The sequence below is a fragment of the Geotrypetes seraphini genome, chromosome 15 (assembly GCF_902459505.1).
Source record: "Geotrypetes seraphini chromosome 15, aGeoSer1.1, whole genome shotgun sequence".
NCBI lineage: Eukaryota > Metazoa > Chordata > Amphibia > Gymnophiona > Dermophiidae > Geotrypetes > Geotrypetes seraphini.
This window is the reverse complement of record NC_047098.1, coordinates 68364310-68386769: the sequence shown is the minus strand read 5'-3', so window position 1 is coordinate 68386769 and position 22460 is coordinate 68364310. Positions and strand designations below refer to the sequence as shown.

The 22460-nt window shown below is 41.7% G+C and overlaps 1 protein-coding gene across 1 annotated transcript in view; it reads right to left on the bottom strand.

Annotated features, from left to right (window-relative positions):
- BAZ1B (bromodomain adjacent to zinc finger domain 1B) overlaps window positions 1-22460 on the bottom strand; it is a 139444-nt gene that overhangs the window by 3919 nt on the left and 113065 nt on the right. The window contains exons 15-17 of the mRNA XM_033921450.1: window positions 21611-21758; window positions 12817-12941; window positions 1502-1650 (exon numbers count right to left, since the gene is read on the bottom strand). Coding sequence (XP_033777341.1) covers window positions 1502-1650; window positions 12817-12941; window positions 21611-21758 — 422 coding nt within the window. The remainder of the gene's footprint in view (window positions 1-1501; window positions 1651-12816; window positions 12942-21610; window positions 21759-22460) is intronic.

Genomic DNA, 22460 nt, shown 5'->3' with positions numbered 1-22460 from the left:
TTCACCATTTTTGTCCAGTGTGTCTTTCAAAATTTTATAATATTCATATTTCATAATTTTATTATATTTCACAGCTTTTCTATCTGCAGATTGTGGGGGTAGTGTTTTAAACAAGTTGTTCTGTCCTGGGACATATGCCAGTAAAAATTATTCACTACAAATTGATGATATTTTACTTTAACACAGAACATGCTTGAAATCTCCAAAATATCTTCCAAAATACATAATAAAGGGTGACCTGCAAAATATTCATATGGATGATGCTGGAAAGGAAGGAAGTGTTTTAAAGTACTGTATGTGAATGTTGGGGGTTTTTGTGGTGCCTTATTACATATTTGCGGATGAAATTTTCAGAGGTGTTTATATTCTTTTTTTGTATTTGTTTCCCTTGTGGTGTATGTTAAGTTGTATTTGTGCTGTTCAATCTGCTGAGCATCCATAATTGGGAATAATATATTGTTCACTTTGTGGACAACAGACAAAAGGTACAATCTTTCGTAGCTAAAGGTAAAAAATCCCCACAACTTTCTTCCTAAAATATTCTCGAACTCTTCCTGTGCTGTGTCTTGGACCTGGTGAAAAATTTCTAGTGTTGTGTGTCAAGCGACATTCCTTTTCTGCAATGACGTGGAATACTTAGTGACCTCTTTACCATACACTAATACAATTTGTGGCCATGCATATTGCGCGAGTTCAACCCGCACTAAAGCTCTTTGTACACTGCTCAGCCAATGTGTTCATGTACAGTTGGTAACGTGGCTGATCTTGTGGTACTTTTCTGCTCTACCAGACTGATGAGCTCTAGCCTACACCAGGAATCAAATTCTTACCTACTTGCAGTGTAGAGTCCTAATCACAATGTTACAGAAAGAGCAATTCAGATAGACATTTTCTGAATTTGGAGAGCTTTAAAGAGGTGGAAATCAGGATTCTCACATGGTGTAAACCCTGCTACAGTAGGGAAAAATAGTAAAATGCGCATGGCCAAAAATCTCTCTGCCATTTTTAAAAAGGTCACCAAGTTACATCATGGCTGCCCCGCAGCCCCCGCCCCTGGCAACAGTTAAATGCAAAAGAAACCTAAACCAACTTAAAATTATGACAGAGAAAGCAAATTTGAAGGTGAAATGAGAAGGGAGCATTGTTAGGCCAATTGCTGTCATGAATCAGCCAGCACTGGGGTAGACATTCCAACATTGCTAGCATTCTCTCAGTAGCAAGGATGGCCCCATAACTTCCCTCCCCTCAGAGAAGCTATTTAAAACTCTCTAACAAGCTGTAGGCTCTCTGCTAATCAAGGGGTACAATGTGTGAAAGTGGCCAGGGAAAGATTCTTGGCATAGTTGGGCTCCACTTGTATCAGGCCTCCTGTCTTTTTGTTAGGTCAGTGAGAATATCACAGTACAATGAATGGCATGTCTGACCAAAGGAAGGAGGAGGCACCTGTTTGCTTTATAACTCATGAAATGTCTGGGCAACAAAGGAATAATTTGGCTCTTACTAGATCGTCCACGTCTGCTCCATTGACAGATGCTGCCTGTCGTGAGCCTTTTACTGAGTGGAGGGATTTCTTCTTCCCCAGAGTCCGATCCTTGTGTACAAGACGGGAAGCACTGCTCTGCTTGGCTATGGCTGCCTTTCTTGGTCTCACTGATAGTAAGACAAAAAAAAGGTACAGTTTTAGGGATCAATACCTAAGTGTCACCTATTTCAACAGGAAAAATAAGACCACATTAATTAGCACTCAGTCTCATCCTTATTTGGAAACAATGTGACATTTCTGGGAAGGGATTACCATTTGGATATACAACTCTATTTCAGAGATGATTCAAAATAACCTTCACTCTCAGGACCCTAGAATATAAGCATTTCTGGGTAGAAAAGTAAGAGCAGCAGCAATAAGTAGTTTGATTTCTCTTGAAACCACATCTTTCAGAGATAGTGATATGACTTACAATCTTAGTATATTTAGTGTCAGCCTATTACATGGCAGACATTTGTTGGAATGGTTGAAAGACTTGCATTTTTTAGTCTATTTCTGCTAATATGTTGCTTGTTAGAGAGGCTAGTCAGCAGGGTAGATGCCCCAAAGGAAACTGCCAAGTGATTCACATAGCAGGATAAACCAGTTAAGCCCGCCAGAAAACTTAACTGCATAGACAACAATGGGAGGCATTATGATCACTATAACAGCTACAACTGAGTTGCTGTATGAAATAGTAATTATTTCGTTCTTTGGTGCCAAATGGCTGATAAAGCCATTTCAGTTTTACATGTTTGCAAAAATCTCTTTAACCTCTCCATGGGGCTTACTTCTGCTCCTCTATATCACAGCACAGATTTCTAGGATTCCCTTCCCTACACCCTTAAACCTACAGTCTAATCCCTGGATATGGGCCCCCCTAAAAAACACCCCCCACAGTACTTCTAGCCAGTGGGGCTGGGTATCTGAGTTTTCCTTTATGCTACTGCTCACGCATCAAATTTTATAGCACATGTTAAACGTCTGACAATTCAACATCCTTTATTCTACTGACTAGGGCTATGGTTCTTAAACCTACCCTAGTGGACTCCCAGCCAAATGGGTTTTCAAGATATCCCTAATGAATATGCATGAGTGAGATTTGCCTATAAAATAGGTAGTAGGCATGCAAATTTCTCTCATGCATATTCATTATACCATACAGCAGAAGCTATACCTACTATACCATCTTTATAAATTGGTATTTTAATTTAATTTGATTCTTCTCTTAGTTTCTGGACATACAGATTGAGGGCTTCTTTTACAAATGTGCGCTAAGCATTTTAGCGTGCACTAAATGCTAACGCGTGCCTGTTAAGTCTATGGACGTATTAGCATGCACTAAAACGCTTAGCGCATCTTTGTAAAAGAAGCCCTCAATCTGTATGTCCAGAAACTAAGAGAAGAATCAAGCAGCGCATCGCACAGCATGTGAGCAATTTGCGGCTAGAGAAGATTGATCTCTCCCCTGGTGGCTCATTGGGCTCAATATAACCATGAAGTCAATGATTTAAGATTTGTAGTGTTGATCATGGTTCAATTGTCTAATGTAGTAATATCTCTGAAATTTTGTTGAGAAAAGAACAGAGATTAATTAATCCATTCCTGGGGGGGACAGTGGAGCCTTTAGGGCTAAATAAGGAAATAGTGGCACCTGCTGTGATTTTGAGCAGGTGTGTGGGGATAAGTAAGAAGAGGAAATGGGTTGGAAAACAGGAAGTGAGCCCCGCTAGCGATCTGCTGGTGTGAGGTAGTAGTTTGGGTTTCCTGCTCCTGTATGCTGTCAGCATTTGAAGCATAATGAAAAAAGAGATGAGGGTGAAATAATAATATACATCCTTTGATAAAAATTTTTGTCATGTTTGTAAATGATTGTTTAAAATGGCATGAGAGCTATAGTTAGTATTAGTGATACTATGTATTATAGAAATTTTGAGAGGAGAGGGGGCCGTATCCAGTTGAAGCTCCTTTTATGAGGTTATGTGATATATTTATAAAGCATTTATATAATAATTAAATTAAAATAAAAACAAAAAAAATTTATAAAGATGGTATAGCTTCTGCTGTATGGCATATAAGTAATTCAATTGAACCTATTGAGTATAATTATAAGTCCCGCTGGTGTTTGTATATGCATATTCATTAGGGACATCTTAAGAACATAAGAATTGCTGCTGCTGGGTCAGACCTGTGGTCCGCTCACGCGGTGGCCCTCTGGTCAAAGACCAGCGCCCTAACTGAGACTAGCCCTACTTGCGCACGTTCTTGTTCAGCAGGAACTTGTCTAACTTTGACTTGAATCCCTGGAGGGTGTTTTCCCCTATGACACTCTGGAAGAGCGTTCCAGTTTTCCACCACCCTCTGGGTGAAGAACTTCCTTACATTCGTACGGAATCTATCCCCTTTCAACTTTAGAGAATGCCCTCTTGTTCTCCCTACCTTGGAGAGGGTGAACCACCTGTCCTTATCTACTAAGTCTATTCCCTTCAGTACTTTGAATGTTTCAATCATGTCCCCTCTCAATCTCCTCTGTTCGAGGGAGAAGAGGCCCAGTTTCTCTAATCTTTCACTGTACGGCAACTCCTCCAGCCCCTTAACCATCTTAGTGGCTCTTCTCTGGACCCTCTCAAGTAGTACCGTGTCCTTCTTCATGTATGGTGACCAGTGCTGGAAAACCCAACTGGCTGGGGGTCCCTCTAGACAGGATTAAGAACCACTAGACTAGGGGATCAGCTTTAGTTTACTCCGCTAAAATAAAAACTTTTGTAGCAATACGGAAATAAAAAGCACTGTATGTATATGTGCATATATTTCCTATGATTGCTTATAAGCTATTCAGTTTAATATCAGTGCTGTTGTTCTTTTGCAGTCTTAGCTGTCAGCAGCCCTAGTAATCAGAGCTGCACTCTCGACTGTTTTGAGCTCTCTGCATCTGCTTGAGCTAGGGAGCTTCAACGGGAATTGTTACAGTTGCACACCTGTTGCTTCTAGTAACCAGTATTATCACGAACTGTGGGTTGCAGCACACTAGTGTGCATTTTTGTGTCTTTGGTAAGTGTAAAAAATATTGTGATTTTGGCACAAATTTCTTGATGGTGGCCATTTTGGATTTTTTTTGCGATTTGTTTTTTCCGAAAACTCCCTGCTTCTACAATTTTTGCTTCAAATCTTGTTGGGATAGAGTCCTTAGGCTCATGTGGATTCATGCCAGGATTGCGCAAATTTAGCACTTTCAAAGCATCCTTGTGCCCCATGCTGCGTGGCACAGCTAGGGGGAGGACCAGCATCAGGCTTAACCTCTCCCCTGTTGAAGCAGGTGACTAAACGCTTGACTAGTCCAAGCAGGGCTTGGCACAGCTGCTAGTTCCATGTGCCTAGCTGTGGACCCTGGGCAGCCTAAGAACGCAAAGTTGAATCATCTAAGAGTGACTACACTCCAGGAGCTGGAAACTCTCTTGAAATTTTTGTGGAATGAGTTTCAAAGCCTGTGTTCTTCCCTTGTGCAGTCTCAAATCCGCCTCTGAGGCATATCTCAGTGGCATTGCTCCTTTGGACATGTCCTCAGCTCAACCTGCCGGTGTTCTTGCACTGCCTGATCTGGGAGATCCTATTGCGGATGACCAGCTTGCTGACCCTTTTTTTTTTATATAGACGCAACGTTTCCTGGAACAGGAGATCAGGGACTGTGCTGGATCTATGGATCCCCCTGGAGTTTTAGAACCTGGGGATGATCCCACAGTTCTGCATTACATTTAAGTCTGTAGCTTAGCCGGATCTTATTTCTGAATCTTCGCAGGAGTGGAATTTAGTCACTCAGCCAGCTCGATCCACCTGTTCCTGGCTTTGTGGTGTGCGCTCGCAGTCTGCTATCTTTCCCTGAATGTGCGCTCTAGTCTTTGAGAAGTATGACTCTAGCCAGAGCCATGTCACGCTTATATCCTGTGGCACAGGAGTGTCAGCAGCTTTTGGGTCAGCCCAGTGGATTCTTTGGTTGTGCAGGTGACTAAACGCACATCTCTACCCAGTGAAGGTGGTGTGGTGCTAAAAGATATGCAGGACTGGCTGTGGATGTGGGACTCCGGAGACTGATACAGCTGCTTTAGGCATTAAAGCTGCTTTAGTGACATCCTTTGTCGCATGTGCTCCTCTCTCGAGACTGCGCACTTTGGAGAGTGAGGCTGTGGATCCTCCACAACTTCTTTTGGCTGGGACAGATTATATTGCTGATGTATTGTATGACCGTATGAGAGTTCTGGCAAAGGTGTCGGCATACTCCATCTCTGCTCACAGGATGCTCTAGATCAGACAATGGGCTGGAGATTCCACATCCAAGGCTACTTTGGCTAGACGTCCCTTTAAGGGGCAGTTATTGTTGGCAAAGGCCTGGATGACCTCATGGATTCTGTGGTGGGCCATCGCTCTAAGTCAGTCTGATAGCAGACCCAGGACCTCTAGAGATTCTGGTTGCTTTACATAAGAACATAAGCCTGTCCAAATGCAAGTGCCACATCGCAGAGATATGCTGGCTACAGGCGATCCTAGTCTTCCACCTTCCATTCTGCGCCATCTGCCAAAAAGGCACAATGACACCAGGCCGAAGGATGCCCCTCTACAAATAGGGGCAGGCTCTTAGCATTTTTCCTTCCCGCTTGGATTCGCATTTCGTCCGACCAGTGGGTGTTGGACATTATTCGGTCAGGCTACAAGCTGGAATTTGTCTAATATCTGGTGGATAGGTTTATGGATTCTCCTACAGGTCTCCCAGACAAAACACTCATGGTTGAAGCCACAATTCAGCGCTTGCTGGATATTCAAGCTATAGAGCCGATGCCGCCCAAACACTCTGGCTCAGGTAGATACTCTATATACTTTATCATGCAAAAAAAGGCTCCAAAGATTGGAGGCCTATTCTGGATCTTTGCGGCTCTCAAGGTTCCACGTTTTTGCATGGAGATAGTGCGCTCTGTCATTACAGCAGTAGCTCCAGGAGAGTTTCTCGCCTCTTTGGATCTCACAGAGGCAAACTTGCGCGTTACTATTTTTCTAGACCACTGCAAATTCTTGTGTTTTCATGTTCTGGATAGCATTACCAATTCTTAGCTCTGCCTTTTGGGCTGGCGACAGCACCTCAGACCTTCACCAAGGTGGTTGTGGCAGCTTACCTGTGGAAGATGGGTCTCCAGGTTCACCCTTCCTTAGATGGCTGGCTGATCAGGGCTCCCTTGTTGGCCAAGGGATGGCACACGATGGAGGGTAGGGAACTCCGGTCTTCGAGAACCATATTCCAGTCGGGTTTTCAGGATTTCCCCAATGAATATGCATAAGATCTATTTGCATGCACTGCTTTCAATGCTTAGAACTGCAAGGTAAAGGCGGAATATAAGTCACTAATGTAATGTAATGTAATATTCATTGGGGAAATCCTGAAAACCTGACTGGAATATGGCTCTCGAGGACCGGAGTTCCCTACCCCTGTTCTAGAGGACCTGGGCTAGATTGTGAACTACAGAAAGAGCAATGGTACCCACACAGTCGCTGGAATATCTGGGAGTCCTCTTCAATACAGCTGTGGGATATGTGTATCTACCAGAAGACCGCAGGCAGAAACTGTGTCCGGATTTCTTCCCTTCTGGCGCAACTAGCTCCTTTGGCATGGGACTATCTTCAAGTCAAGTTTCAAGTTTATTTTATAATTTGATTAATCGCCTATTCCAAATTCTAAGCGATGTACAAGTCAACAAAATACATAGTTAAAATAAACATACATAACTAACATGGGGTCCATGGTTGCCACAGTGGGTGTGGTTCCTTGGGCAAAAGGTGCATATGTGTCCTCTTTAGCATGCTTTACTCTCTCGCTGGGCACCACACAGAGATGCCTTATAGGCCTGTCTTCCTTGGACTCTGGAAGCTCAGGCCAGCATGGACAAGTGGCTTCTCCCATAGACACTCTGCAGGGGCATACCGATGCAAATTGCCTCCTGATTCATGGTGATGACCGAAGCCAGCCTTTGGGGCTAGGGAGCCCACTGCAATCGTTGTCCTGTTCAGAGGTTTTGGACACCCTCTAAGAGGAAATGGTCAACCGGTTGGAGTTGCGAGCCATTCGGCTGGCTCTGAAACGATTGCAGAAGATTTTGGAGGGCCAAGCAGTCAAGGTCTTCTCCAATGTCAATTGCTAGGGAGGGACCAAGAGCACCCCTCTGGCTCAGGAAGCCTGCTTTCTTTTCCTTTGGGCGGAAAGTCACCTCCAAGTTTAAGCAGCGCTTGTAGTGGGAGCCAACAATGTTCAAGCAGATTTTCTCAGCAGACAGACTCTGGATCTGGGTGAATGGGCCCTGTCCACAGCGGTGTTCCAAGCCATAGTGTGGTGCTGGGGTCAGCTCTGCTTTGACCTCATAGCCACAGCAAGAAACAAGAAAGTGGATTGCTTCTTCAGTCTAAGATCCGAGCCTGGATGTGAGGGGCTCGATGCTCTAGTGCAGCTGTGGCCTCGAGATTCTCCTGTATGTCTTTCCCCCTTGGCTAATGATAGGCTGGGGCATTCGGTGAATCACGGTCCATCCAGGCTGCGTCATTCTGGTGGCTCCAGATTGGCTTTGCAGACCGTGCTATGGAAATCTGATGCATCTGTGCAGGGGTCGCAGCTTTCAGCTGAGCACACATCCAGACATTCAGGGTCCAGTCTGTATGGAAAACCTGGATCATGCAGCCTTGGAACACAAAGGCTATTCTACTGTGGTTAGAGATACTCTTCTCAAGTCTAAGTTGTCTCGGGTTTCTCTTTACACTAAGACTTGGAAGGCCTTCCAACATTGATGCACTCAGAACCTTCTTCAGCTCCAATATCAGTGATTCTTGCCTTTCTTCGGGTTCAGGTAGCTGGGCTCTCTTGTTTTAGATCTCAGGATCATTGGCATCTCATCTTGATGACTCATCCTGATGTCACTAGATTTCTGACCACTGGTTAATCACCCTATCCCTTTCTGGGACCTTAACCTGGTGCTGTTTAGCTTTACCAAGGCTCCATTTGAGCCCCTTTGAGATGCTCTTGGACTTGATGCTCAAGACTGTTTTTCTGGTTGCCATTACTTTGGCGCAATATGTATTGGAACTCCAGGCTCGCTTTTGCAGAGAACAGTTCCTCCGTATTTTGGTGACTAGGGTTTCCCTTTAGATGGTTCCTTCCTTCCTGTTGAAGGTGGTTTTGGCTTTCCATGTTAATCAGGAAGTGTGTTTGCCTGATGAAGAAACTGGATGTGTGCACAGTGCATCTTCGTTATCTAGAGGTCACTAACGTGTTTCATCTCTCTGACCATCTGTTTGAGCTGACTCATTTAGTTAAGCGGGGCACTCCTGCTTCCAAGGCCATGATTTCCAGATGGATCCATAGGGCCATTTTGTCAGCCTACATTCTTTCTGGAAAACAGTCCCCCGCTTCTGTCAAGGTACATTCTACCAAGAGTGTGGCTTTTTCATGGCCAAAGTTAGAGCTGTCTCCCCTGCAGAGATTTGCAGGGCAGCAACGTGATCTTCCCTACACACGTTTGCCAAGTTTTACAGAGTGGATGTGGTGGCGAGACAGGACTCTGCCTTTGAGTCCTCGGTCTTAAGGGCAAGCACAGCAAGCTCATCTTAGCTTTTTGGGGACTGCTTTTGCATGTCCCATTTGTCTAGAATGTCTCATCTATTGCACTGGAAAGCTCTTTTTCAGTAGATAGGTGAGACATTCTAGACTCCTGCCCTGTCCTTCCTGCACCTACCTGTTCTTTCAGTCTGTTTATGCTTTTCCAAGCTGATTCTTGGATGTCTGTCAGCCCTTAGCAGCTGAGAAGAATATTGTATGTATGTGTCCATTTTATATAGGAGTAGTTTCTGAGCTCCTTTGAAGCCTTTGGTGGTGGTTAACATTAATGTTTGATTTTACTTCTTGAGCAGAACTCTTGTTTCTAAGCCCATTTGTTACAGGTGCCTCTACTTCATGTTTATTTGATGGCTCCCAATGCTTGGGTACTAACTGCAGGAGCCCAGTGAAGTACAGCAGAGGCAAAAGGAAAAATCCGGAGTGTATTCCTTCTGCAGATGACATGCAACCATGGAGACGCTACCCATCTGTTTAGAATGTCTTGCCTATCTACTGGAAAAGAGCTTACCAGGGTAACTACATAATCTCTCTTTCTGCACAAGTACTGGTGCCAGGGATCCACCATAAAGGTCTGGGATTTACAAAGGTACATTTCTGTGAACAGCTTTTACCATCTGACAAGAACTTTGAACTGCACAGTTAATATCTAAAATATCACCCTACCTTGTGTAGAGATTGATAACTTTGCTTTTAGTTAACACCTTTGTTTTCAAAGGAGAGGAATAAAGACAATGGATAGCCACTGTATATAAGTTGGAACTGACTATCTATTGAACTGTTTAAGGAGAGTGCCTCATCAACAGAGTAAGGTTCAAGATTTTGGAGTTTAACACCTGGTATGGTCTACCTTCTGGGAGTGAGTGGAAAATCTGATGCGTGCTTACAACACCCGCCGCCACCCCCCCCCCCAAGCTTTAAAGCTGGTCCTGACCACCTTCTGCCACTATCCAGAAGGGGCCAGGTGACCACCTAACACCCCGCTTAACCAAGGGGCTTACACTTTTCAACCATGACCTTTGTTAAGTGAATGCCATGTAAAACCTAGGAATGTGTATAGGGCCATATTTATAGTGGATGTAAACACTATGGTTTTACCTTCCTGTTATTCTCTAAATCCTTGCCTCTCGCAATGGCATATAAAAGACCGGCTGCTGACATTCCTCGTCATATAGATACAGGCACCTTATTACCACAACCAAACAGTTCAACATCTATATTTGATCATTCACCTTTTCCTAGGTCAAACACAAGACAGATTACATGAAAATATGAGAATGAGCACAAGGGAAGAAACTAGGACAAAAGGAAAGACATCTAGTAATTCAAATGCCTAGTAACAGAGGAAATTATTGTGCAGACTGTATATGATAAGAGAAACCTTTGTTATAGCAACTACACAAACAGTTGAATGAATAGTCAAGTTTTGATTTTATTACAAAAAAGGTAAAGCAGCAAGAATCCATCAAAATACTAAAGAGGGCTATGGATAAGAGTTTTCCCCATTTTGTACTAAAGATAAGGCCTAGTATATTGGTTCCCAAATGGTTTGAATGTAAGATATGAACCATAGCAAAATCCAGCTCTATTCTCCATATTCACTGAAACAAGATTATGATGGCAGATAAGGAAAATTAGTTTTTAACCAATTGTTTTCTTTGTGTCCCTCTATACCAGTGGGTAATAATATACTCCTGCCAGCAGATGGAAGCTGAAAACAACTTATTTATGCTCTCACATTATAAAGTACCATGCAGCCCAAATATAGCCAGTATTTTCAAAACAAAGCAAAGGTACAAATTAATTTCTACTAAAAAACAAGGAACAAGAAACAAAAAACAATTGATTTTTCCTCAACTGTGTTTTGTTCCTGGCCGGATACTGAAAGTCTCCCTCCCAGAAGTAGGGTAGGAAGACTAAGGTATAAGTAGCAAGGGAGAGGGGGACGGGGGAGCAGAAAATTAGGTGTAACACTCCAAAGGCTCTGCAGAGTGCCTTTTTCAGGGCTGTTGAATCAGTTTTGACTGAAGCCATCAAGTCCATTGCTGGACTTTCCCAGCATTGTACAATGAGGTCAAATGCTCTTCGAGACGGTGACCATTCTCCCAGGTCTAGAATGTGCTGGCCTGCACATTTTACACTCTTGCTACATGGGCTGTGGAGAGCACCTGAAGGTGAGCTTCCACCCATCTGAACATCATCTGAGCCTCCAAACGTAACAGAGCCCTCTTGGTACCTTGTCTGTTCACATAAGCTACCATGGTGGCATTATCCGAGAACAAATCAATTTCCTTGCCTTCCAGATCTTTTTCACAGCCCATAATGCTAGCCAAATGATTCAGTTCCAAACGATTTATGGACCCTTTTCTTCCAATGAAAAGACCACTGGCCTTGTACTAGATGCCTGCCATAATGCCCCCCCAGCCTAACAGGCTGGCATTGGTTGTTAGAATCACTCAAGATGAGATTTGGAGAGTAACGCCCCTTGATAAGTAGTCTACTTGGAGACACTAGCGCAAGCTGTTCCTCTCTTCCACTGTCCAGGGAAGCTGCATTTGGAGGGAATGACGCTGTGGTAACCACAGAAAAGAGGGAATCCTATAGCAGATACATATGCACTCTTGCCCAGGAAACCACTTCCAGGATGGCTGCTCTCAAGCCTAGGATCTGAAGGTAATGCCAGACAGTGGGGTATTTAATTGCTAGGAGATCTGCAATCTGCTTCCTGAGTTTCTGTTTGCATGGCCTGGAAAGAAAGACATGGCCCTTCGCCTTGTCAAAGCAGACATCCAAATACTCAAAGCGCTGGGTTGGTGTTCTTGAAGTTAACTATCCAGCCTAGATCTTATAGGAGATTTATAACTTGCCGCACCACCTGATCTCCTTCCGACTTTGATGGGGCATTTGAAAGGTAGCTCTGTCTAGAACGAGAGGGCATAGGATGAAGTTAAGAGGTGATAGGCTCAGGCGTAATCTAAGGAAATATTTTTTTTACAGAAAGGGTGGCAGATGCTTGGAACAGTCTCCTGGAAGAAGTGATGGAGATAGACTGTCTGAATTCAAGAAGGCGTGAGATAGAGAGATCTCAGAGAGAGGAAGAGATAATGGTTACTGCGAATGGGCAGACTGGATGGGCCATTTGGCATTTATCTGCCATCATGTTTCTAAGTAATTGTTGTTTTAATGTATTTGTTATAAAATGTTTGTTGTAATTCACCTAGAAATGTTGTCAGAGCGGAATATAAATAAACTTGATAAACCACCCTTTATACAATGTCAGAGTATGATACATCACCAAATATCAATAAAATTACATTACATATATGAACATCTTAATTATAAATTAAGAAACAGTTAAAATAGAAACAGATGTCTAATTTCTTCTTAAAATCAGACAAAAAACTAGACCTGCATAAGGGCATGTTATTGCAGCTTAGTAAAAGGACTAAGAAAACATGTTTCAAGTTTATAAATGCACCTCCTACTTATTCCTACTATATATGTGTAAGAAAAAAAGTTAAAATTTTGTACAATTTTTTTTTTAATACAAACCTATCAGTTGAAGAGTGCCCAGGTTTTGAGGACAAAATCCGTGCTGCCCTTTTAACCCCTTTCAGAAGTAATACAAATCAGGTAAAACTCAAAAGCTTACATCTGAGCCCTGTCACTTCCTGATCCTCCTCTTCCTGATACTCCTCTTCTACATCATCATTGTCATCCATCTCCTCAGAATCCTCTCCAGAGTCCTCATCCTCCTCAGAGTCTTCAGCATAATTCCTAAAGCAGAGAGGGCAAATACTTATGCATTAGCAGCAACACAAAATGTTAACATTGCTTGGAATGCAGTTGCAGAACAAAGATCATGTACAATTCAGCAGTTTTCAGAAATAAAAATCAGCAACTTAAAATCTACATAGTAAATGATGGCAGATAAAGACTTGAATGGTCCATCCAGTCTGCCCATAAGTTATACCCATTAAAAAATACATGATTAACTAGTCTCTTCTTTGATATTTCTGGGCTGGTTTGAAAAGTTTGGTAAAAAAAAAAAAAAAAAAAAAAGCAGCAAGTTACAATGTAGTCTCCATCGAGGGCTATACACTTAGTCCAGCGAGTTTCTAATTTTTTCATCCTGTTTGAAAAATAGGTTGTATCAAACTCTGCAAAATACTCATCGACTTAATGATCGACGACTTAATGGACTGTGGCACCAGCTCATGGAAATTTACCAAAAACTTTTCATACCACCCTCGTATACCATACTAATTCTTGTATCCCGCAAATATAAACTAGGAATCATTGCGGCTTACAATCTCTATACAGCTTCCCTCAGCTCTCACCTGGACAAACAAGGCATAACCTCCTACAGCTATGCCGATGACATTACCATTCTCATACCCTTCGATCAACCTGAACTCTCCATGACTAACACAATATACCAAACACTAAAATCAATAGCAACCTGGATGAAAGATCAAACTGAAATTGAACCCAGATAAAACAAAATTCATCCTTCTAGAAAACAACAAAATACCAACCATAACCAACATTGAAATCAACGCAATCAACTACCCCATTCAAACTACCCTAAAACTGCTAGGAATAACTATCGACAGATGCTGCACCATGCAACCGCAAATCAATAAAACAATACAAAAGTCATTCTTAGTCATGAGAAACTTAAGACAAGTTCGGAAATTCTTCGAGAAAACTTAATTCCAGCTCATAGTTCAGTCCTTAATACTAGGCCTACTTGACTACTGTAATATCCTCTACCTCCCATGCCCTACAACAATAACAAAACAACTACAAACTATCCAAAACACAGCACTAAGACTCATCTACTCATTAAAGAAACATGATCACATTACAGAAGCATATCTGCAATCGCACTGGCTTCCGATCCCAGCAAGAATACAATTTAAATTCTACTACCTACTATTTAAGACTTTATATGGAGACAGTCCAAACTACCTGAATAACCGCCTCATCCACAACACCGCAACCAGACATAGGAAAACTCACACCCCATTCTCATACCCCCCAATTAAGGAGGTCAAACGGAAAAAACTATATGATGGCCTCCTGGCCACTCAAGCAGCCAAACTAGACAACCAAATCGCCAATCTACTGACGGCATCCCTCGACTACAAGACTTTTAGAAAAGAAATAAAGACCATACTCTTCAAGAAAACTCTGAAAAAAGAAATAAAACCGCAAGTCTCAAACTCCACCTCTCACTAAAGCCAACTACCCCAAACAAATAACCTTACCCATTTCTCACTCTTTTTGAAAATGACCAATTTATTATTATTTTTTTATAATAAGTTCTTGTTGTAATACATCTTGGATAATTCTTTTGTAATCCTCCTTGAACTGCAAGGTAATGGTGGAATAGAAATCCCTAATGTAATGTAATGTATCCTGCAAATATAAACTAGGAATCATTGCGGCTTACATAATATTAGAAATGATACAGAAATGTAGACCATACACATGAATACGTTATAACAGGTCAGTGCAGTGAAGAGAATAGATGTGTTTTCAGTGCCTTCCTAAATTTGAATGTTGTAGTTAGTCGTCGTAAGTTGCTTGGGAATTCGTTCCAGACTTTGGGTCCTTGGAATTTAAAGGTGGTCTCGAAGAGAGCTTTTCTCTGGACCTGGTGTGAGGAGGAGAGTGGTAGTTTCTAGCGTTGAATTGTCCTCGAGTTATTGAAGGACTGTAAGACCGGGATAGCACAAGTGAGTCCAACTGAGTTCTCTCCATATATGGCTTTATGGACCAAACATGCAATTTTGAACTGAACCTGCTTTTGACTTATAGCCAGTGCAATTCCTTAAGTAGTGGACTTACCCTCTCATATTTGGTTCTGCGAAGGATGAGCCTTGCTGCTGTGTTTTGGAATACCTGCAGTTTTTAAGGTCTTTCTCTGCAATGCTGCAGTAGAGGGAATTACAAATCTCCAAGTAGGGGAGGAGGACTGCTTGGGCCACTGTCCTTAAGTTTTTCAGGCTTAGGGCTGATCTGATTGTTCTCAGCTGTCTTAATTGAAAGACGACCTATTACTATTCAGTAGACTCTCAGTTAACCAGCACCCATGGGGATTGGTAGATACGGCTGATTGTAAAACTGCTTAGATAACCTTGATAGACGGTATATAAAAAGCTAATGAACTTGAAACTTGACCATTGAGTTGACTTGGTCTCTCATGGTCAGTTCTGAATTGAGTATTACCCCAAGCACCCTTGATGTTCTACTTGTAGGTATCTGCTCACCTGTGTTCAAGGTGATTTCCTGTGGAGGTTGTGTTTTGGCTGCCAAACCAGAGCACCTTGGTCTTCTGTTTTCTCAATTTAAGGAAGCGCTGGCGAGACCATGAATTTAGGTCTTCTATTAATGTAATAATGTACTGGACTGTGTCTGGTACAGTCTTTAGCAATGCATAGGAGGCATAAGAACATAAGCAATGCCTATGCTGGGTCAGATCTGAGGTCCATCATGCCCAGCATTCCGCTCACGCGGTGGCCCAACAGGCCCAGGACCTGTGCAGTAATCCTCTATTTATACCCCTCTATCCCCTTTTCCAGCAGGAAATTGTCCAATCCTTTCTTAAACCCCTGTACTGTACTCTGCCCTATTATGCCCTCTGGAGCGCATTCCAGGTGTCCACCACACGTTGGGTAAAGAAGAACTTCCTAGCATTCATTTTAAATCTGTCCCCTTTCAACTTTTCCAAGTGTCTTCTTGTTCTTTTATTTTTCGAAAGTTTGAAGAATCTGTCCTTCTCTACTCTCTCTATGCCCTTCATGATCTTATAAGTCTCTTATCATATCCCCTCTAAGTCTCCTCTTCTCCAAGGAAAAGAGACCCAGTTTCTCCAATCTCTCAGCGTATGAGAGGTTTTCCATCCCTTTTATCAAGCGTGAATGTTGAGGGTCTTTTTAGTTGGCAATGTCCGTTGGCTTAACTTTGGTGCACTCCCTCTAGTTTGTCTGCTGGTACTCCCATTGGCCCTTCAGCTTGCCCTAGGTCTGATGCTGTGTAGGCTTCTGGTGTGATTAAATAATTCTCTTATAGATCTGATTTTGTCCTGGAAGTAATGTGCGAGATCATCTTCGCCTGGACATTGTGTGAATGGGTTTGTGGTTAGTTCTTCGGTGGAGATCAGAAACTATGCATACCATCCTTTTAAACTCTCCCCCTCCCTCAGGGATTAAGCACAACTCTCACCACATTTCCAAGATATCTAGAAACAGTGTTGTTTTTTTTAAACTTTAAACATTCTTTATTGATTGCACAAAAATTTCACAATCAAGCAACACATCAACATCATCTAAATGTAACATAGTAACTATGTAACTAAGCAGAGTAAGAGATGTCTAGCAAACCAACAAACCAAGCTTATTTTTTATTCAATTTTATACTTTTGTATGTCCATCATTCCTTCTCTCACCCCTCTTAACTACTAAAATACAAATCGACATTCACATAACTATATCCCACCTCCCTCACCTCTCTACAGCACAAACCTCTCCCTGAATCATACACTCTAGGAAATTATACCCACAAAACAAAATCATACCATGCTCCACTTCCCTTTCTCCCCTCATCCAAATTAACACCTGAACCATTTCAAAATCTCACTCCAGTCTATCAAATTGGGAGTGCTTTTGATGACGTTTAGCTGAAAATAGTCATTTAATATCTATCATCATTTGTAGGTGCAATTTCTAGTACAAGAGAGGGTTTTGCTAGAGTCTTCCAATGATCTGCAATCACACTTTTCGCCACTACTGAGCTCAAGTGTTTCATCTACTCTTACCAATTATTACAACTCCCACTGTTGAGACCTAAAAAGCTTGATGTATTGCAGCAACAGAAATAGCACTGTGGTTGGGTAGATCCACATACCTTTAAAGCAGAATCTTATGACCCCCCCCAAAACCATTGAATATAGAAAAAGGAACCCACTTCCCTATCACAGCATTAGCACACATTAGATACTGAGGAAAACATATCTTTCAACTGTACTGGCATATAGTACCATTGAGTAAGCACCTTGTATGTATTTTCTTGTACTAGGGAGCAAACTGAAGATTTTTAATCTAAGAACATAATGTCCCATTCCTTCAGAGTAAAAGTTACCCCTTCCTGTTCCCACATCACCATAAAAGGGTGTTTAGTCTCATTCATTCTCCTAATTCACACTCATCAAATTCAGACCGAAAATCGAACCTCACACATTCTGGAACACAGTCGACCCCAAAATCGACCCCAACAACCCCAAAGAATTCATAAATAGTTGGCGGACCCTCAGTGAATCTACACTAAACGAACTAGCTCCAATAAAAAACAAAAACAAAATAGACAGACCATCTAATAAATGGTTCGACGACGAACTTCTACAACTAAAGAGAAAATGCAGACAACTAGAAAGGTCATGGAAAAAACAAAAACACAATCACATCAAAGACGAATGGAAAACCCTAATCAAACAATACAATACCAAACTGAAGGAAAAACGAAAAAACTACTACTCCAAACTCATCAGCACCGAAAAACCAGACACAAGAATACTTTTTGACATCTTAAGAAAGCTCACTGATACCAAACCATTTCTCGCCACCCAAGGAAACCAAACTCCCACAGCCACCCAATTAGCGGATCACTTCAAACACAAAATCATCACAACCAGATCCACATTCAACAATTCAAGAATCAACATAGAAGAAATACGAATCAATCCCAAAACAGATGAAGCAATCCCAGCAGACAGGATATGGACAAACTTCACAAAGATACAATGGTCAGACTTGAACAGGCTTTACAAAAAATACAGCAAATCCTCATGTGACTTGAATAACTGTCCCTCATACTTACTAGCAACAGCTTCCACCAAATTTAAAGCTAGCCTCACACTATGGCTTCAAACAACACTAAGCGAAGGTCATTTCCCACCGGAATTAGGAGAAATCATAATTACACCCATCCTAAAAGATCCCAAAGGCCCTATAGATAATCCTGCAAACTATAGACCAATCGCATCAATCCCACTATACATTAAAATAACAGAAGGCCTTGTCGCACAACACCTCTCCAACTACCTTGAAGACCATCACATACTACATCCATCACAATCTGGATTCAGATCCAACCATAGCACAGAAACTCTACTGGTATCACTATTAGACATTGCCCGACAACACCTCAGCAAAGGAAACAAGCTGCTTCTCATTCAACTCGACCTTTCTGCGGCATTCGACTTAGTTGACCATCACACACTACTCCAGACATTAGACGCAATAGGAATCTCAGGTAATGTTCACAAATGGTTCCAAAGCTTCCTCAAAACACGAACATACAAAGTCAAATCAAAAGAGCACATATCCGAACCATGGTCAAACCCATGTGGAGTACCACAAGGATCACCTTTGTCACCCATATTATTTAACCTCTTCATAGCATCCCTAGGCATAACCCTAGACGCCCTAAACACAGTATCATTCAGCTACGCAGATGATATAACTATCCTCCTCCCCTTTAATATTCAAGACCCCTTATCCACAAACCACCTGAAAATGATAATGGAAACGGTAGAAAAATGGATGTCAAATCATAAACTAAAACTGAACTCGGAAAAAACTAAATTCCTACTACTGGAAAGGGAAAAAAAAACCATCTCTCACAGAACTAGAAGTAAATACAATCAAGTACCCAATGCAAAGCACACTCAAGATCCTGGGAATTCTACTAGACAGAAATTGCACAATGCAGTCTCAAATCCACAAAATCATCCAAAAAGCATTCTTCACAATACGTAACCTAAGAAAAATAAGAAAATTCTTCAACAAAGATCAATACAAGATATTAGTACAATCCCTAGTACTGAGTATTGTAGATTACTGTAACAGCTTATACCTACCATGCCCAAATTACATGATAAAACAATTACAGACAGTTCAGAACACAGCCCTCAGAATCATCTACTCACTAAGCAAATATGACCACATAACCAAAGCATACCTAGACTCACACTGGCTACCAATAAAAGCAAGATCCCAGTTCAAATTCTACTGTCTATTATACAAAGTAATGCATGGAACAGCACCCATCTACCTAAACAACAGACTACACTGTAACCTCTCACACAGATCAAGGAGAACTCAGAGCCTATTCACTTACCCCCCTCTCAAAGGAACACGACGAAAGAAATTATATGACAGCCTTTTAGCAACACAGGCAGCAAAGATCGATATTAACATCACCAATCTACTGACCAAATCAATAGACATTAAAGCATTCCGAAAAGAAATCAAAACTCATCTCTTCAAAAAGCACTTCCCATCATCATAACCTCACAAAAGTATTAGAAAATGCGCTCATGACTACCCTAACACCACCACCAGCAACACCTTGAATCCGGTCAGTATTATCTCCACTCATCTAAACAACAGAACCCGGACATTATTAACTCTACTCGTCTAAACAACCTATCACTATCTACTATCCATTACCAATTTCTCCTGGAAAAGTCCAGAATAACAATTGTAACTTAACGCATCCTTGATTAAATGTACTGTAAAGCTACTGGAAATGTCCAGTCTTCTAAATTGTAATCCGCTTAGAACCGCAAGGCACAAGCGGAATAGAAATCACAAATGTAATGTAATGTAATGTAATGTAATATACTTGTAAAGACAAAGGTCTAGGTATCTTCCCCAACATTAACCATATATTTTTTATAAAAATATGGGAGCCATTAACATCTTTTTGTCATGATTAAATGCCATTTTTCTACTAATTATACACCACTTAGTGATGAAAGAGGGGAAGGGTTTAATGGGAGGGTTTATGATCTTATAATGAATAATGGGCTTAGAGGGAGGGTTGCATTTATATTTATAAGATACAATGATAAGATGTTCAAGTGATCTAATTAATAGTGTTTATTATGATTTCTGTACACTTGATGAAAGTTTAAAAACGAATAAAGAATTTTAAAAAAAACCAAACATATATTTTTCCAATGCTCGGAAAGTGTAGGATCATGGGATAGGAGGGAATGTCATTTTATGGATTGAGAACCGAATGAAAGACAAAAAAATATTCCTGATGGAGAAGGGTACATAGTGGGGTTCCCCAGGGGTCTGAGCTGGGATCACATTTTTTAAAAAACATTTATCAATTATTTAGAGATGGGAATAACTAGCGAGATAATTATATTTGCTGATGGCACAAAGTTGTTAAATCACAAGAGGATTGTGAAAAATTGCAAAGAGGACCTTGTGAGATTGGAAGACTGGGCATCAAAATAGCAGATGACATTTAACGTGAGCAAGTGCAAAGTGATGCATATGGGAAAGAGGAACTCAAACTATAGTTATGTGATGCTAGGTTCTATTTTAGGAGTCACTGCCCAAGAAAAGGATCTAGGTGTCTGTTGAGGATACATTCAAACCCTCAGCAAATTGTACGGAGGAAGATAAGAAAGCAAAGAGAATGTTTGGAATTATCAGTACAGGAATGGAAAACAAAGATGAAAATGTTACAATGCCCTTGTGTCACAATCTGGTATGGTTGCAACTTGAATACTGTGTGGGCTAAAGCGGCTAGGGCTCTTCAGCCTGGAGAAGACACGGCTCAGGGATATGATATAATAAATGTTCTATAAAATACTGAGTGGAGTGGAATGGGGTCGGAGCAACTTTCCCATGCCAGCTCAACTCACTTCATTCCCCGATGTCCAAGGCCCTTCTGAAACCGAAGCAGGGTGTCCAAACCTTTGGAACCACATTTCCTCTGGACTGAAGTATGGATTTTTGGCATTATAGTCATGAGGTCTATAAAACTGGTTGATCCCAGTGTCTATGTATGATGCAGAAGACTTTCAGGGATAACTTCCTGAAGAGTGTCTTCTGAGAATATCAGCCTGACCTTTCTGAATTTCTACAATATGCACTTTCTTGTTTATGGAAGCCAGACATTGAATTATCTGAAAAATCTTATACAGCTCTGGCCTATATTAGGACCCTGAATGTTAGCAAGGCTTTCTGTACCAATGTCATGGAGACATACAATTGATGGGCCAGGATGATTTAGCTGTTGATCCTGGCAATTTGCATCCTAGCTGTTCTGCCCCCATGTTATGTGGGCATTTGCTCAGTTTCTTATATAAGAACTAGTTAAGTGTTTGTAATAGATGTATAAGATATTAAGTTTTCTATGATTACACAGACGTACATTTGTCTAATTCTTTTCCAAGAAAATGCTGTAATAAAACATGGGTAATATTTAGAAACCTCCCTCCCAATGTCAACAGGGATTATTGGCAGTCTGTTTTCTAGGCCACAAGAAGGGATATGTTCAAAATCTGGTACAGTGTGACTTTTCTACAAACTTTCATCACTACCATGTTTTTAGGCTTCTAAGAGAGCACATCTCACCTTCCACGGGAGCTGCGTCTGGAAGTAGCAGGCTGGCAGGCTGGACACTGCCACTCACCCTCTGGTATGTCATACAGTGCTGGCCTCAAACAGAACAGGTGGAAAGCTTTATTACACTCATCGCACAAGATCAGCTTATCGTCTTCACCTGAGAAGGAAAGAAACACATGAAATTAACACACCACTAAGAGATTGGCTTAAAAAGGAGGAGTTTGGGATTAGATTTCAGCATTTCTTCGGGGTCGTACTTTTAGAGTAGCCACTGATGGATCAACATCTCAAGATAAGATCATTAGATTGTGGGGTTCCACAGGGTTCAGCCTTATCACCAGTTTTAACATTCTTGAGCCCTCCTGCAAGACGAAATCAGGAACTAGGAATTAGTTATATATACATATACATACAGTGGTACCTCGGTTTACGAGTGCACTGGTTTGCGAGTGTTTTGCAAGACGAGCAAAACATTTGCAAAATTGGCGCCTCGGAAACCGAGCGTGCAGCGCCCCCCGTGATCCGGCACCCTCCCCCTCCGCCGCTTCTTACTGTCATCTGGGCACCGGCATGTCCTGTGTGTTGGTGCCAGTGCCCGAAGATCGGCCTCCTCTTCTTGCTGGGCCTTGAGCATCTGCACATGCTCAAGGCCTGCGAGTTCAAGTTCTCTCCGTGAACTTCTCCCCCAGTGGAAAATTTTTGAGGCCCCCGAGGTCTAAAGTGGCCATAGACCTCCCTTCCCTTATGTGATGAAGAAATACTAGAAGTAAAAACTCATGTTCCTATGCAGAGGTGAAACTTTTCTTGAAAAGATACCATCTGCCTAAGAAGAGACCACTTGAAAAGAGAGTTAGAGGTC